The 18,636-nt window shown below is 41.6% G+C and overlaps 1 protein-coding gene across 1 annotated transcript in view; it reads right to left on the bottom strand.

The window, feature by feature from the left end:
* The window catches only part of LOC133396617 (cadherin-12-like), a 108,731-nt gene that overhangs the window by 59,838 nt on the left and 30,257 nt on the right, over positions 1-18,636 (bottom strand). Inside the window, exon 4 of the mRNA XM_061666641.1 lies at positions 2,941-3,235. Coding sequence (XP_061522625.1) covers positions 2,941-3,235 — 295 coding nt within the window. The remainder of the gene's footprint in view (positions 1-2,940; positions 3,236-18,636) is intronic.

Consider the following 18,636-nt stretch of genomic DNA (forward strand, 5'->3'; position numbering starts at 1 on the left):
ACCTTTCAGACGTCCGCTGTACCTGAACACGCTTCGCTTACGCCTTTGGAGGCTTGAAATCCTTCAAACCCTCCCTTGAAACTCTTTCAAGTTTAAAACCCTAAAGTGAAACCATAACACTCGTCGGAAACCCTAATCCTGATGTGAAGCCCTAAATTGAAAGCCAAACCCTTGTGTGAAACCCTTAACCTGTCCTGAACAGCAATTTGAAACCCCAAGCGTGATTAGCAACCCTACCTTGAAACCCAAACCCCGGTTTGAAACTCTAACCTAAATTGAAACTCTAATCATGTCTTCAAATCTCACTTTGAAACTCTAACCCGAAACCCAAACCCTGGCTTGGAACCCTACTTTAAAGCCCTCACATTGCTTGAAAGTCTAACCTATGCGTCTAACCCTAATTTTAAAAACCTTAACCCTGGCTCGAAACCCACACTGACTGTTTTCTGTCTATGGCATCTATCTTTCTTAAGTATATTACTGTCTGTCTTGCTATCGCTTTAGGGAACTCCAGCAACATAATAATTCCTCTCAACCTCTGCTGACTCTGCATATGTGTCATGTTTAGCATGCATTGACTTTGTCGGCGTGATCGTTGACGGCAATTCGGCGGCCCCCGGGGAAGCAGAACTTAGAAAGGGAGAGGACAGCTCTGGATCGCTATCGACTGACTCTGCAGAAGACAACAAGTAGACACTGGACTTCTCGAGGCGCTTTTGAATATTCCTTAGGTTGCGTTGACTGATGTCGTCGTGTTTTCCTTCAAAACAAGGAAATGACCTGAATTATTTATTCAGACTCGCCCCCCCACCCTCCAATCCCGCTCTCCCCGGGGATTTGGTGACCTTGCAGAGGATTTCACTTCTACAATTACAAACGTGATTCCGCATCTGCCGTGAAGGTGAACGCAGGCTTTGCTTGGAAAAACATGGAGAAATTGGACTTGACTAAACTCTGAACAAAGAGAGCTGACTGCGGGAAACGAATCTTCATTATGAAAGCTATCAACAAAAATGCTACATTTATAGCTCGTAAACATGAGGCAGTGCACTGATGTTGCACTAATTATACACATTCGTCTTTCGCTTACTCTCGAGTATGAACTTTTTCTCCTTTGCCAACAACTCTGTCTTTTGTAACTCAGGTGAACATGACACATGATCCTTTTGAAAGCTACAATTTGAAATGTATTAGACAACATCTAAAAGCCACATTCACACCCCCCTGAAGGCTTTTGTGAAAATACTGTACTTTTAACTTTGTCATCAGAGCTTCGTTTCCTCTTTACTTTCCCACCAGCTTGCAAAAGTGCACTTTTGAGATGCATCGCCAACTTTTTGAGAACTGAGCAGACAGCACAACTTAGAAATACAGTAGACCGTGAAACTCAGCAACAAATATTTTCATGAGGCTGCTACCTTTGAATTGTTTGGAATTGTCTTGAATGATTTTCTCCTAATGACAACTATAACTGTACATTTTGGTGGTGATCTGGTGAATTTCCTAGGTAGGAGGAGTTAGTTCAGGAATGCTGCTATAACGTGACAACTATAACTCGTATACTATGTTAATTTCTGCTGGCAATAAGGTAAGTTCCCCAAGTAGGAGGGTTTAGTTCAGGGAAGAGCCCTGGAGATGGACAAAATAGCCAAGCTCACATTTGCCAACACTAATGAGTCGGATTTTTTGGGGATCGCATCTGGGGCCCCTATGAATGGCTTGTGGTACACGTGTAGGCAAAACTTGGTGATTTTGGAGTATATCAAAGAAAGAAAACTCTTTTCTATTTTTGCAACATCAAAGCTTTAACGCTTCCCTTCTGGTTTGCCACCAGCCTGGAAAAAGTGCACTTTGTACATTTGTATTGCTTCTCGGAAATTCTCGATGCATCAGCGGCTTGCCAGTGCTTTCATTTAAGGCTTTCAGCAGGATTTGTTTGGGATGGGACAGGGATTCACCTTCTGTTGATTAGTAGTTACACCTCATTGCTGCTGAAAATTAAAAGTGGCATTCCCCAGGCCTCTGTTTGCATTTACTCCCTGTAGCTTAGATAATGAAGGCCAATGGAATATCATAATTCATGCCGATGACACATTGGCCTAGATCTTACACAAGAAGTACTCTGAACAAATGCCAGGGAGATATCATTTCCAGTCTGAGCTATGCTGTAGATGTCATAAAAATGTATCTGTCTTTCCAGCTTAATTATCTACGTAGTATTTTGTAGTCTAAAATGTAGCTTTGTTCTTCAGACTTTCATCGTGAAAATCATTTTTTCAATGTGGCCTTCAGTGAATTCGTTTGAAAAAAGTCGCTCTTATGTGCAGTCAATGACCCAAATCTTTGCGGTGAAAAATTCCAATATAAAATATTGATACTGAAAGCAGACTCAAGGTTTTCTAATAAATGTCGAGCACTGTATATACAGTATGTCTGAGTAGATTGTCAGTCATCCAGGTCACGGTGGTGCGCAAAAGTTGAATCGAGGAAACTGGGCTCTTCTAGTTTTTGAAGACCTGTGATCCAAACGGCTTCTTCAGATGTAAATTTTCCGTACAGTGTTTCCCTGTTTATGTCTCTGGTGGGTGTGTCCCCTGTGGGTGGTCACATGGGATATTTTGTCAGGTGTGGCTGCTGAATGACGGTTGTGCTTTTTGTTGTTGGAAATATGGCCACTAGCAAGCTGTTTTGCCACCAGGCGGGTGAACGACCGGCCATTATGCAAAACGTTTCTTGTGGCCACTTTACCCTCAACAATATGGACAAACAGTGAAATGTCTTTAACAACAAAGAAGAGTCCAGTTGACACGATTAAACTTTTGCGGAGCACTGTATTAGTTGGCTTGAAGACGTGTCCTCGGTATGCTAATTTAACACGAATCACTTGAGCTACAAGAAGTAGCCCACAAAAGTGCGGTTTGGTCGTGTTTGTTGTCTTACCCACGGGCGACATCTCGGGAACACTGGCTCGATACGGCCCCTCCAAGAACTTTGGCTCGTTGTCGTTGATGTCTTGCACCTTGATCACAAACTCAGACTCGGGCTCCAGCGGTCTGTTGCTGTTGAGGTCGACCGCCTGCGCGCGTAGCGTGTAGTAAGGCTTCTCCTCGCGGTCCAGACTCCGTAAGGCGTGGATGTCCCCCGTGGTTTGGTCAATGGTGAAAATGGAGCCGGCCCCTTCGCCCGAGAGCGTGTACTTGACTACGCTGTCGCCCTGATCCAGATCAGTGTGCAGCTGCGAGCAAAAAAAAAAAACAGGAGAAGACAGGTTGAGCGCAAACACTGACACAGATAATGACCCTGGGAGAACTCTGGATCCCGAAGCGCTGTCACCGAATGCGACTCATCTGGGACAGTCAAGAGAAACTCACAGCTCTGCTGATGCTGTCATGAGAAAAAGCAAATGATTGCGCTGTCAGAATGTTCCATTGACTAATGAGGATAAATCTATCATAAATAATACATGCTCACTGCAGAGATTAAGACCTGATTCTATTCATGTGCGACACTTTGGTGTGAAGCATGTTTGTCTCAAAGCTCAATGTTGGATTTATCTCACCAAACATTATAATGAATAAACACAAAAGGAATGAAGACGTTGGTCATTTTACTCATGAGGAGGGCGCATGGGAGATTGTTCAGGTTACAGCCTCTCAACACGCTCTAAACAATCTCTCCCGTCGCTCCTGCATTTATTTGAAAATAGGGAGGTTTCTAAGTTTACAAGACATAACGTACTAAGCTACAAGACACAACACACTAATGGTAGGGTTTCAAGGTGAAAACATGGCACCTGCCACGTCCCGGCCACGTCCTTCTCTCAGATGATTCCTGCTGAGTCATCTTCTTGAAGGCGAGACATCTTTCTTTCTAAACATTGTCCATAATACTAATGCAAGCTAAGCAAATAAATGATAACTTCTACAATATATCTAACACTCAACAACAAGGAAATACTTCTCAGCTCATGGACTAAGTGACCGACGGTATGACTCCGTCTTTGTTGTAGTCGCTGTCATGGTTGTCAATACATCCTGTGCCAAGCGACAAAGTTGAGTTTACTTCAGATTAGTCATCAAACTAAACGTTCACTCAAGAGTCAGTGTCAATTTATCAGCTTCTAATGTCTCAGCTAAAGACTCAATCGTTGACATTTCTAGTAAATAACACCCGTCTTGTGAATGCAAAAACATCATTAGCACAATCAGTTCTTCACCATCATTCATTTGCTGTACCGCTTATCCGGTTCAGTGTCGTGAGGTGCTGGAGCCTACGACTGACTAGAGACTGCCCTGACTTCGGGTGAAATCTTGGAATGGTTGTAATTCCTAAAAAAGAGACAATTTCACATCTTTGGAGGCGTAAACCACTAGTGGTGGGAAGTAACCAAGTAAAAATACTTCAGTAGATTTTTCAGATATCTGTGCTTTATTGAATATTGATTTTTCTGATGTCTATTTACTTTGAATCCCCACGTTTGAAAACAGAAACAGTATGTGTATTTCTTTGTGAAAAAAATAAATTAAAAAATGGGCTTGTTACGTTGTTTAGCCTCCGGATAACGGCAGAATGTAAAAATAATAAATAAATAAAAGGAGGGTGGCACGGTGAACTACTGGTTGGAGGGACTGCCTCACATTTCTAAGGTGTGGGGTTCAATCCCCGGCCCCGCCTGTGTGGAGTTTGCATGTTCTCCCCGTGCCTGCGTGGGTTTTCTCCGGGCACTCCGGTTTCCTCCCACGTCCCAAAAACATGCATGAATTGGGGACTCTAAATTGCCCGTAGGTGTGACTGTGAGTGCGAATGGTTGTTTGTTTGTATGTGCCCTGCGATTGGATGGCAACCAGTTCAGGGGCTCCAGCACGCCCGCGACCCTAGTGAGGAGAAGCGGCTCAGAAAATGGATGGATGGATTATATTGTTATTTACTCTATGAGCCTTTTCACACAGTAACAACGAAAGGGATTTGGACAATTACCTGGATTGGGGACGGACATGGTGTAACGGGTGTATTTATTGACACTGCAGGTCCAACAATCGAGTCTGTCCGCCACATTCACAGGAGTTGACGCTAACTTGTATCCAGGTCCCATTTGAGTGAGCTTCAGGTTGCTTTGGTGAATCTTGATTGTTCGTACACAAACTTTAAGCCCAACCGGGCAACTCGGAAAGACAGTAAACCTTGGAACACGCCAACACAATATTTTCACCATGCAATTACACTACCACTTCAATGAAAAATAATAATAATAAGACGAAACAAAGCAGTCTCAAAAACCTCTACGCTTGGACCCTGTTTGATAGCCTTCAGGGCTTTCAGCATCATATCAACTTTCTAATAGGGTATCTGTGATGTTTTAGAATAGTTACTGGTCATAAAAGTGCTATACAATGAGCTGATATTATCTGTAAAAAAAAACTTAAACATGACCTTTGATGATTACCACTTTTGGTTAGTTACCCTTTTCTCCTGATTCCACTGATTATCACTCTTACCCATGTGAAAAGGTGACCAAAAGATCAAAACGACTCAATTTCTGGGTGACTTTTTGGCCATATTTTACATTTGTTGAAACTCTTTGCGTTGCAAGGGTCCATTGTATATTTATTATCATCCTTTCATGTGTTGGTTTGTTTTTCTCGAGGCTTTAATCGCAAGATAGATTAAAGCCCAAAAAAAACGATGTTAACATTGTCTTGTCTTGTGATGTTTGTGCTCCTGTAAGCGAGGCAATCATCCGACATGCATCTTTTTTGTTGCCTCACATCAAAGTTTGTCGTCTCCTGTGGGCATTTTTTTTAGCAGCCAGCCGTCCAATTTAAGAGCGTCTTGGCCCTGGGGTGCTCCCCTTAAACGTGCACTCGCAGGTTTGTAAGTTTTTAATAAAACACAGTGTTTGTTGCGGGGCGCTGAACAGACTGTAGAGGTGTACCCGCAGGGGGGGGGAAGACTTACAAATTTTCCAAGCTGTTGTTGCTTTATTTACCATCCACACTTTTTATTTTTGGTGTATTTTTGCGTGAACTCGGCCGCAGCAGATGCTAATAGTTACATGAAAGCGCTCTTCTTGAGACTGTTTGCAGCGCGTTGCAAATCCTACAGATGGACTGTCGCAAGTGTCAGCGTGCTAATCGTCCTCCGAGCGGGTTTACAATCAAACCGATAAAAGTGTAACATCTGTGCGGTCTTATGCAATTTGGTGGTAGAGGGCTGCAACGAAAGGCTCGTAAAAAGTCAACGTAAATGTCTCCAAGAAAATGTTTTTTTCCAAAAACAGACAAGTACAAAATCTTCACAGGATGTTGAAAGGGGTGCGTGGGTAAATTAATTATGACAACAAGTCATGATGATGTCATCAACAAGCTTTTTTTTTTAAGCGAGCCACCCTTGTGTTAAGAGACCGAATGACACACACACACACACACACACACACACAGACACACGCACACAGTCAACAGTGCCAATCTTAAGATACATAACAAAGATCTCAGCAGTGAGTCATGGAACGAGTCAAACCGGCGATTGTTTTTCCTCAATTCTGAACTGCTGTTTATGTGTTGCAAGACGACCGACCGGCTGGCAGCTGAGTTAGGATGTGGGAATCAAACACATCATGTGGATGAAGGTGACACACACGCACACACGCATACGCACATACACTCTGTGTTCTGCTGATTTATCGTCTAATCCGCACAAATTGTAGCCAAAACCACAGTCTTTTTGTTCCCTGCATAGTGAAAAGAAAATCATTACTTTCTTTTCTTTTTTTTTTTTTTTTTTTATCCTTTATCCTTTTTTTTATCATGCGTCTCCTCTGTGTGACAATTCATGAATCATCTGATACACTTGATTGTCATTGGTTAAATTAATGGCATTTTCCCCCCCCCACATTCATTTCAAGGCGCTACCATTTTGTTTATAAAATTAATCAGGTTGCATTTGCATTTCTGAATCAGTGCTGTGAGCCAATTTGTTGGTTTGCTTTACACAAAACAGAAACTTTTTGACTTACCTTTTCAACATTGGTCCTCATAAAACAATAGTTTTAAAAAATATATATTAATTGTATGATCTTTTTTTGATAATGTTTCATGATTTAATGTTCAGCTGAGTAGCCAATTTATTATTTGATTGATTTTATTTGAAGGTGTGTATGACTAGCTGCTACACCATATTCTATACTGTATACTGCACATAAAGTAGATGCATTATGCATTTATAGTTCCCAGGTGTTTTTATGAAAGCTCTGTCATCTTTTGGTCAAAAACAAAAACACACACAAAGAAAATAATAAGACACTCTTATAACACCTGGAATGCTCCACTTGAATTCACTTGAATTTACTCGGTTTAAGGGGGTGGTTCTGTTTCATGCAGTTCACCCGCCCCGTTTTACGGGCTAAATGGGCTTTTGTTCCCATGACAACGAGGCAGTGGAACTCGGGCATTGTGACGAGACATGACAAAGGTGAGCAGAAAAACCCCCCAGAGAAAAATAATCTAGATTTTCACTGGTGGAGGCAGCATTTCAAAACTAAATCGCTAAATCTTCAATTACTGTGCTGATCTGCGATCGGTACATGTGGCGCATGCAGTGGACACATCGGCAATAGCACTGGCAACTTCACAGAGCATCTAAGTATGTGCTGGTTATGAAAAGATAAGGCTAATAACACTTATCTAATGCTAAAAATGCAACTCTGCTTACCTTTTGACTTTGACATTAATTCTGTGTAGTAGCTTGAAAATGGAGGAGCTACATGTTGCTTAGTTGCACAATTAACAGGTGTGCAGGTACCCCAGAGAGCTAACTACTTTGTATACAAGGAATTAAAGAGTAAATTTTCCCCAATACATCCAATTACATTTTTTGGGGGTTCCATTAGTTGCGTCCAAATAATGCTCACAGTATTCACCACGATCCAGGAATATGAATTATAAGCGTGATATCCATATTAATCGAGTCTTGTGTCAAGTTCCCGGCCAAGGGAGATAGCGGCGCGTCGTGCTCCACTCGCATGATGTGCACCACACTGCGCCTCTCATCTGCTATGCACAAAGGTTGCATATTGATTAATTTGACTGATTTGGGCACAGAATGTAAGCAGCCTGTGCGGAAAATGGCGTAATTGGATTTCTGCAGCCGGGATTATATGGTGCACCTCTCAGGAATGCGTGTGGGAAGCCTCGGAATGGGCCCGGGAAGCCTGACCAATCAGGTTTACTTCCACATCAGGTCTGAGGGGGTGGGGGGGCTGGGGAATCGAGGTTTTTCATGAAATCAACAAAATGTTCATCTTAAGAAACGTGATCGCGGAAAACATGGAATACATTTTACGTGTTGTTTTCTCTAAGAGGAATTTACCAGAACAAGCTGTTATATGTGATTAGTTAATAATCTTAGTGAAACAGCATGTGGCTCACTGCCCGAGGTTGTTTGTCTATGCTCTGTTCCGAGTAAGCAGCTGCATGAAGAGGAGCGCTAAGCACGTCTGCCTCACAGTTTTGAGGTTTGGGGTCCGCCAGGAAGGCCACAGGCAGAATTTGGAGATCTGCAGTTTACATGTTCTCCTTGTTTGTTTTCTATAGGTACTCCTGCTTCCTCCTGCGTTCCAAAAATATGCATGTAAAGTTGATTGAAGACTCTAAATTGTCCATAGCACCCTCCTCTCCCACAATGTAAGAAACCCTCGCCAATTTGCAATTCACCATTTTTTTCTGTTCTGTTTTTCTGTAACGTACGTAACTAAATCTGTTTGCAGAAAAATTCACCCAGTCGTGTCAATCCGCATATTGTTTTGCTCTTTCGGTCTTGCTCTAAAATGGCCGCCCAAATGCCCTGCTCCTTCTAAGGCTCAATGTTAGCTAGCATTGGCTTGATAGTCGGCCGCCTTGGCAGGTAGCAGCAGCGTGATGGAAAATTCCACTAGAGCAGTAAAGCAGAGGTGATAAACTTATCAAAATAATACAGAAAAAGGTCTGGATCGCTATTGGAAGTTAACAAAGGGCTAGCTGCTCAAAGTAAGGTACACTAAATGCCCAAGTTTATAAAGAATTAAAAAAAAAAAAAACTAATGTCAAGACTATGTCTGATGAATTTAACTTTATAGACAAAAACTGTGCATCTCTTTCAAAAAGGACATTTTAATGCACAATTGTAAACATTTTTAGGGGAGAGAGTGATAAGATTAGCATATTTTTGCTATTTGCATCAGGTTTTGATCGCTAACCCCTTATAAATAGCAAAAATTCACTGTTTATACTGTGTATATGCAAATACCTTGTCCGAAGTTGTAATAAATGTTATTTCATGTCGCTGATTCAATTAACTCCTTGGAATTAATGGATTGAGATAAAGCTGCACCTGATATGCCTGCTTGTTTATCTCTCGAAGCTAGGTAGCTGTAGCGAGGCGGCCGCGCGCTAGCATGGAAGTACAGTACAGCGGCGAGAAAGCTCAGGCGTTGTAAACGCCGCGGCGAGGTTATTATACCCGATCGATATCACTGTGTGGGTCATTTCGCGCCGGATGACACCTCCTCGCTATCTGACACCTCCTCGCTATCTGTAGCTGCGCCACACCTCCGCCGCCAGGCTTAGCGCGATGCTCTGTGCAGCACGTGGACTAAATGTAGGCTCGTATGAAAAGTGTACATGCTATCTGCGTGTTGTGTGTGTGTGTAAGCGAGGCCACAAAATTGAATAGATTGACAGATACGACAGGTAGCTGAGACTGTGTTAGCTCAGTGCAACGCAGAGATGTGGAATTGAGTCACAGTGACTTGGATCGAGTCACTGTTTTGATGACTTGTGACTTGAGTAAAATTAAGACCTGAGACTTCACTTGGACTTGGAAGTAGAAGACTCAGGACTTGACTGGACTTGAGTCATGATGAGTGTTCCCCTGCTTTAACACATTTCCTCTTTCGCAATTTGTTTTTAGTGGACCGTATCTATCTTTCTCATCAGAATCATCTTTATTTGCCAAGTATGTCCAAAACACACAAGGAATTTGCCTCCGGTAGTTGGAGCCGCTCTAGTACAACAGACAGTCAATTTACAGAACACTTTGGAGACATAAAGACATTGACAAAAAACAATTGTGCAAAAAGATGCAGAGTCCTCTAGCACTTCGAGCAGTTCGAATGACTAATATTGCAATAGTCCGGTGCAATGACCATTGTGCAAAGGGCGCTGAGACTTAAAGGAGTGTATGCGGTTTAAAGTGACGAGTAGTGCGATAATTTGGGACAATGGTGGTTGTGCAAATGTTACAGATACTCCTCAATCAGTGTGCAAATGGAGCAGATGCTACTCTGGCATGAGTGGCCAGTATATGCAAATAGTGCAGCATGGCGAGACAACTACAGTGAGTGCACGAGTAATACATAATTGGCCCCACAGAAATGTGACAACGAACTCAAGTCAAAAAATTGCTGTTGGGAAAATCCCTGCTACATGGCAGAAATCTGTGGTTTATAGGGATGGTTTTATGGGTTTTTACAGTATAATTTAATTACTTTTTTTCTGTTTAAATATCTTTAAAATGTAAGTTTACGTGTGTTTAAAGAGAGGAGGTGTAAAACTATAAAGTGCCTCTCTATATTTTGAATAACCTACTGTAGCCTAGTGCTAATTGGCTACTAGCTTATGAACAAAAACAAGACTCTTGAACATTCTTGGTCTTAGGGTTGAGACAATTGATTTTGCAGTGGGTCACAGAGCTGATTGAGTGACCATAAAGTAAATGGACGGACTGGTTTCTGACTGGTCTGATAATGCAAGATGACTATTGGCTAGGTTTTTTTTTTTTAGCATTTCGTCTTAATTACTCCATTAAGACGGGGTTAGCTGAGTGGCACGGCATCTGTTTGCACAAGTTAGCGTGTTTATTGACAACGTAGCCACAGAAGTCAAACATTCAAATGGCTGCTGGCGTCTCATCCCGCCTGCCACATACGACATTAGCAACCATTATTGATCGGGGCGATTGCCTTTTATTATATCACACTTGATTAAGCAACATGGGCGTTTTTTGTCTCCCTCCCCCCGGCATGAAACGTGAATGTCACTGTGCGGACATGACGGATGCAAATATTAGTGATACTAATGGCGAACATACTGTATCTCTACAGAAATATGAGACTGGACGTTTGAGTCCATTAAGCAGAAAAAACATACAATGTTTTTTTTGTTTTTTTTGACAGAACAGACAAATGGACATCATTAGCTTTTGATTTCAGCGACATTCATCATTGAGTTCCGACTGTGAACGCCATCTCAACGAGGAGCAAACTCCTGTGTAGTCATCAACGAATTTGCAACGTCTCATTCACCAGTATGTTCCTCAGAAATTGTCCTTATGAGAAAATATTAAACATTGAGTTCTTAGGGGCGGCACGGTGGCCGACTGGTTAGAGCGTCAGCCTCACAGTTCTGAGGACCCGGGTTCAATCCCCGGCCCCGCCTGTGTGGAATCTGCATGTTCTCCCCGTGCCTGCGTGGGTTTTCTCCGGGCACTCCGGTTTCCTCCCACATCCCAAAAACATGCATTAATTGGAGATTCTAAATTACCCGTAGGCATGACTGTGAGTGCGAATGATTGTTTGTTTCTATGTGCCCTGCGATTGGCTGGCAACCAGTTCAGGGCGTACCCCGCCTCCTGCCCGATGACAGCTGGGATAGGCTCCAGCACACCCGCGACCCTAGTGAGGAGAAGCGGCTCAGAAAATGGATGGATGGATGAGTTCTTAGGCAATTAATTATGAAAATGACAAAGTTGCACTAGCGGGAATACAACAAATTCAACAATTATTTTGCTCAATCGTGACACTGTAATATTAAACCTTGAAAAAAGAAATTCACATTACTGGTCTTAGGATGTTGGTGTTGTGGTCATGTAGTAGTTCACATAGCTACCTTTCGCAGAGTGCATTGGTGATCAGTTCAAATTGAATGAGCCTGTTTACTTGACCATACAAATCTGATAACTTGGGAGAAATCAGGTAATTCTGGTGTAGTGGTTCACTTTGCAGTCAATCGAACTGTGATTGACCGACCAATTCAGGGCGTAGTACAATGTTTGGGATGGTCTTTGTGGGATTATTATGAATTTTATTTTATAATGAATGAATGACTTTACCACAGTTGTAGTTTGGTCCTTCTGGCTGTCGACTAGCCTAGTGGTAATTGGCTATCAGCTTTCGAATAAAACATTATATTCTTGGTTGAGGCACTCAGTCTTGTCTTGGGCCATTTTGCTGACTTGGGACCAGTTCCTATTCAATGGGTCATTCCCAATCGCACTGTGACTAACTGCCGACCATTTCAGGGTTTAGTCTACCCTTATATGTGTGAATCATGGATTTTTTTTACTGATTGGACTGGACTAACCAATCCGAAAACCTGGTAAAAGCTTTGTATTTAACTTTGTGGGAGCTGTTTAGGGAAGGTAATTTTTTTCTTTAGAAAGTCTTCACAAAAGAGTGAAAGCTATTCTTATAAATTCAGGTGCAGTTTACCAAAGTCAATCAAACTACAATGGAACTCTTTGTATTCTTTTTCCAGTACCAAATAGGTACAGGTTCTCAAGCTGTAAAAGTCTTTTGAGGATACGGTTTCAAAAAAATGATATCATGGACATTATCGGCTTTCACTTCCTGTCTGCGTAAAGGTGACTTGTCCATATGTAGTCCCCTGTCCATATATTTCCTGCAGTCCTGTTAAATATCCATCTTATTTAAAGATCATCAAGTTGCTGATAAGTGGTGTCTGCCTATTAGCCATGCCGTTAGCCGGATGTCACACACAGATAAACATGATGATTGTCAGGCTTGGCGTGTCCTCAACAGGCTGGAGGTCAGCAACAAGCACTCCGGGCAGGCGTCTGCTCGCCAGTTTGGGATTAATTATTATGGACCGTCTCACTTAAGCGCCGTAAGAAATGCAGCTTTTGCCACCCGCCCACTGTAAACACGTTTTTGTCCGACGGGACATTTCGTGTCCCAGAGCATTTTACAACAAAATTCCAAAGCGTTTAAACTAAACCGCATTTAATGGCGCATGGCGGAAAAGGTGCTCCTCTTCCTCCCTCATGACTCCTCATTGGAAGTTTAGCTTCCTCATAAATCTCAGTCGGGGTATGTGGTGGGAATAAAAGCCAGAATGGTCATTCCTTGCCGAGCGGGAAGCGACGAAGCAAACATGTCGGAAGCAGATGCAGCACTGCCCTTTTGCAGTAAAGGTGCTTTATTGACTTTTATTTAAATGAGCGACCTTTTGTCTTCCAGTGTCAGAAGCGTTAGCGTGTCACATGGTCATCGCACTGCAGTGAACATTCCCAAGGGACACCGCATTCGTACATTGGATATTGCAAGATTTATAATTCTAGCTCTATGGGCATTTGAATTATTTTTGAGTAGTATTGCGTAGAACTTGATTAGTCATTTGGTCCTACTGGCTATCAACCTTGCCTATGAATGAAAAATGACAGTCTTGGTGGTAGGTTTGACGCAGTTAGTAGTGGTTCACAAACACGGGTGTAATCTCAATTTCGGGATTACAGTATTTTACTGAAATCGTATCTTGGTTCCCACAGGTTATCAACCTAGCCTGGTGCTTATTGAATAGTAATTTTTTTAACGAAAATGACATTCTTGGTCTTAGAGTTGGAAGCGGTTGGTACTGTTGTGGTTGATTTGGAATTACTTTTCAGAATTATTTTGCTGAATTCGTAGTTTGGTCCTATTGTCTATTAACCTAGCCTAGTGCTAGCTGGCTAGTAAATGATGAACAGAAAATGTAATCTTTGCCTTTGTGTCTGGTAGTGCAATGAGTCACTTGAAACGAATCCAGGGTTTAGTCTGGATTTTCAAATCTTTTTCTGAAGTACTGAAGAAGTATTTTGTTCCTACAAGCTAACAACCTTGATTGATGCTAATTAGCCATTAGTTTGGATTTTGATTTGATTGATCTTGGTATCCCTGACTATTTTAATATAATTTTGGATTAAAATTGGGATTTTCCTTTGTTCTTTGACTTGCCCTGTTGAGCCTACTTTTATCCCAAATCCATCTCGATTTGCCTTAAATATAACACGCTTCTGCCTCTGTTTTTGTAGGTCTCCTTCCTGCCCTGTGCAGCTTTTATTCCAGATGTTCCTGGTGATTTATCCCTAAAATGTCCCTTCCAAAAGTTCTACACCACCACCAGGATTTGACATCTACAGTGAAGTCGTAAAAACGTCGCTTCAAGTTTCCTTTAAGATTTCAGGTTATTCCTTTCAATATTCTAACTCCTTCTTGGGATTATTCAGAATCTAATTAACCTCCAATGGATCAAATTAATGTTGCAATCCAAACCGACGTGACTCTTATTCCAATCAATCAGAACAAAATGCGAGAGACTAACGGCTCAGCTCGCTCAGGCGAAGCAGTCGGAACGCTGACGGCTGACGTTTGCTCGCACATCATCAGCGTTCCGCGTGATCTAATTGGCAGATTAACCCCCTGACGTCCTCGCCGCTTGAACTGCTAATATGCAATGATGTGGAGGACGCGCCCCCCTAGGATGTGCTGTTAATAGCACAAATTGATTAATCAAAAAAAAAAAAAAAAAAAAAAAAGGATGGATCCGAACTGTGTTATGGCTTGTTGCGTAATGTACATTTTCTCCTTGACTCCTCTTTATATTATTCTGTTATATCTTGATATTATCCTTTTTTTCTACAATTTGAAACAGTTCATAGTTGTCTTAATAACATGTCTGTGGCACACTTTTGTCAAAATAACCGAGGATCAGGAATTATCGAAGTATTTTACAGCATATTTCTTGCCATGGTGAAATCTGCTTGATTTAGGGGCACAAATGCATTTTCAGAAATGGGCAGTTAAAAGATTTACTCAGTTGAATAATTTCACACTTGATGGGTGGCTAGGCACTCCAGGTATGAAATTGTTTGTAGTGAATTCCCGTCTGTTTGCTATTCACCTTTTTTTTTCTTTTTTTTTTTTCTGTCTTCACTTATCACCTTTGTGCGCTTTCTGAATTGCCGTAGATGCCACCACAGCCCTTGATGAAAGGAAAGCAGTAATTGGTGTCAAGGAAATATGTTGAAATGATAGATCTTGACTGCTGTAAGATCTTTATATGTCAGGTCAGAGCTAAGTTTTGCCAGGTTGTTAGTAGATGTTACAGAGTATTCACCGCATGTTAATGTTAGTGGTAATTAAAAAGCAAAATCAAATAATCTGTAAACAATTTCTTTTTTTGAGTAATGTTGTAAGATAAGTTTGAAATGATATTAAATCATTTGGGGATTATAGTTTGGAATATATTTACAGTTTAAGCTATTAATATAGGCAATTATAATAAAGATAAATAGGGGTAGGCTTAAATTACTTGTTTATTCACAGCAGAGCCTATCCCCTGCTATGTCCTAACATTTAAAAGTCAATTTCCCCTTTAAGAGGACAGACTTTTTTTTTTTTTTTTAACAACATTCCATGATGGTGAAGCGTCTCGGAATGAGGCTAGGTGGCAGCATGTAAAACATGCTTGATGACTTTAATAAGAGCGTGTGCGATGCTGGTAAAGATGGCGGCATAACCTTATTTGCACCTTGGTGAGCCGTGAGGACAATTAGCAGCAGCTGCTGGTTGTTTGGCTTCACATTTAACGGCGGCTATGCGCACCACAAACATATTAGCAATTATTAGCGCGCTAAATCAATATGAAAATGTCACTTGGCTTGCTGCCACTTTTGCTGAATGAGGTCAGACGCGGGGAAAGGTGGTGTAACTTTGAGTGTAAATGCATTCACAAGGAAAGTCAACAGTTTCTCACACATACATAAAGGTTGCTTTGCTTGCACTCGTCCATTCAAACCCGGGTAGACGACATTTGATGGCTTTTTCTATGAATGTCTTTTATCAATACGCTCGTTGGTACAAGGCCAAATCATCTAGGCATTCGCTTATAACTGCTCATGATATCACGTCAACACAATGCTCTTCATTCACCAACTAAAATAATTGTCTTCAACTGTGTAATTGCCACTTTTCCCACCATAACAACTGCGGCATTGTTTTCCTACCTGGAATTTAACTACGAAGAGCACTCACCACAATCAGTACTGTGGACCTGCGAGTAATTTCTAAACAGATTTTAGCAAAGGAAATCAAGTGAATAAATTCCTGCTCCAGGTAGTATGTTGAAAGTGGTCAAGATAAGTTACATTATCTTCATCATTGTTTTAGTCATTATTTCACAATTTATTTTTAATTGCCTAACTTTTCGAAGAAGAGATTTACAGGGAAACTGGGGTGAATGAGTCCCATTAAGAAACTGCACAATTGAACTGTGCCTTTTGTCATTTAAGTTATACATCGAGTAAACCGTTTACCCTAAATGCATTTCTTTTTGCATGCTTAGCCCCGCCCTCCTCTGATACACCAGAACTGACAGCAACATTTTTAGAGAACATTTAAGGTGTGTGGAAAAATTCCAAATAGGAAAACTGCGTGTATCAAAATGACCTTACCGTTTGTGTGGACAGAAAATAAGAACAGAAATGTTATCTGCAGCTTCCTTCCCAACTCAAAGGACAAATATCAAGCGCTGATAGCATAACTAGCTGATCCGTAACGCCTTCATTGACTTCCTCGCCGCCACCTTCTCCTCCTACTTCCCATGATGCCAAATTCTGCTCGCTGTTATGGCTGACTTCCCGTCTTGTTAGTCGCACCAACGCTGCAATTGCACTCGACGGCAAGGGGTAATAGGTTGGGGTACAGGTGCTCACTAGCTGTTATCTTATGATCCAAAAAATTATGTTCTTGAACTTGGGGTTGAGTGCATTGATTCACATACAAACAATCCAGGTTAGACAGTGAATCTGCAAGTAATTGACACCCCCCAAAAAGGGTTTTTGCATACTACTATGGATGACACAAGATCACGATAAAACACTTAAAATCGAGAAGATGATAAAAAAAAAACGTCTCCAGGTGTCCAAGTGACCAGAGTGGCAAGATACTGAGGGGTGTGCTCGAGTTTAAGAACACATAATCATAAATCCAAGTTACATAAACGAAACATGGACTGTATTCCACACTTGAATTATTCTACACAAACGAACCATCTCATCAATAGTATAAGCTAGCATACTAGCTCAAATCATACACTAGCACAAACTGACATGACATCATGCAAACAAATATGCATACAAGGATATGCGAATGTCAAACTGTGAATTTGAGGAGTTCACCGTAGCAAGACTTTTGGGATGGCTTTTCTGGGTGGCAAACTAAAGTAGCAGTTTGGTCCTACTGGTTATCAACCTAGTCTTAAGAACGAACCAACACTCTTTGGCTTGAGATAAGACGATTAGTAGGTTAGTGGTTCAAGTAGATGACATTGGATCAGTTAATTTGTTTTAATCAATGCCTCATTCATAATAACACTATGGTTGAGTGTCGACCAATGCAGGGTGTAGTAGAAGTAAAAGTTCAAACCAACTTGCTATCAACCTGGTCTGATGCTAATCGGATATTAGCTCATGAACAAAAAAAATGACATTCCTGGTCTTTGGGTTGAGGCCATTGGTAGTGCAATGATTCATACGATGAATCCAGGGGTGTAGTGTGACTTTGGGCCTACTTTTCTGAATGACTTTATTGTAGTCGTAGTGGGTGATCTATAACATCAGTGAATAATATCCACGTGAGCACTAGGGTGCACTGATGAGACCTCCATAGCCGTGTGTTTGAATGTGCTGACCACGCAGAACACTTGGATGACTCTACTGGCGTGCATCTCCCAGTGTCTGTACGCACTGACCAAGCAGAAAATAATGGGAGCGATACAACAGACAAAATGGCATTTGACTCGAGAGCTCGTCGACTACGCGACTCAAATCGTTGAATTTTATGGATTAGCCCAAAGGGTACGTAAATTGTAAATTAAAACAAGACGACCGAGGAGACTGCAAGTGCTGTGGAGATACGCGTGCCAGGTGCGAGGTGAGCTGACATGGCAAATGTTACCACACACACACATGCACGCACACACGCGCGCACAGCTGGAGATGTTGTACTTATGCGTCTTAATGGCTGACGAGATGAGATGAAAACAAACCAGTGTGATAACAGCAGCAGCAGAGGATTGAGACCAGATCATTGCTCCCCATTAAACATGCATAATGGGGGTGCATCAGCCTAAAGACACTGGAAATACACACCCCGATGCTACAATATTCCGTACATCTCAGTGGAGAGCCAATATAAAAACTGTATCAGTATGCCTTTAAAATATATTGATAATCTCTGTTTTGTTTGGATTTGCAAACTGCATTTACCCAAAGGAAACAGAATCTCCACATCTCAGAAGTGTAGCGCAGCTACAGAGACTGATCGTTTATGCTGTGATTTATGAATGGTAAAAATGCTAATCAAACGACAGCGGCAAAGGACTTTGAGCCGCGTGACACCATTACTTCTAGTTAAGTACGTAATCATTAAAAAGCTCGTTGGTGAGAGAAAATGTGCTGCTTTGTCTCAATCAAATAAATGCAGGCAGCTAAAAACGATGGCGCCAATTAGTGCGATAATTGTTTCTTCGGTTGCTCCTGCCTTTCCAC

This window comes from Phycodurus eques, chromosome 21 (genome assembly GCF_024500275.1).
Source record: "Phycodurus eques isolate BA_2022a chromosome 21, UOR_Pequ_1.1, whole genome shotgun sequence".
In the NCBI taxonomy this organism is placed as follows: Eukaryota; Metazoa; Chordata; class Actinopteri; order Syngnathiformes; family Syngnathidae; genus Phycodurus; species Phycodurus eques.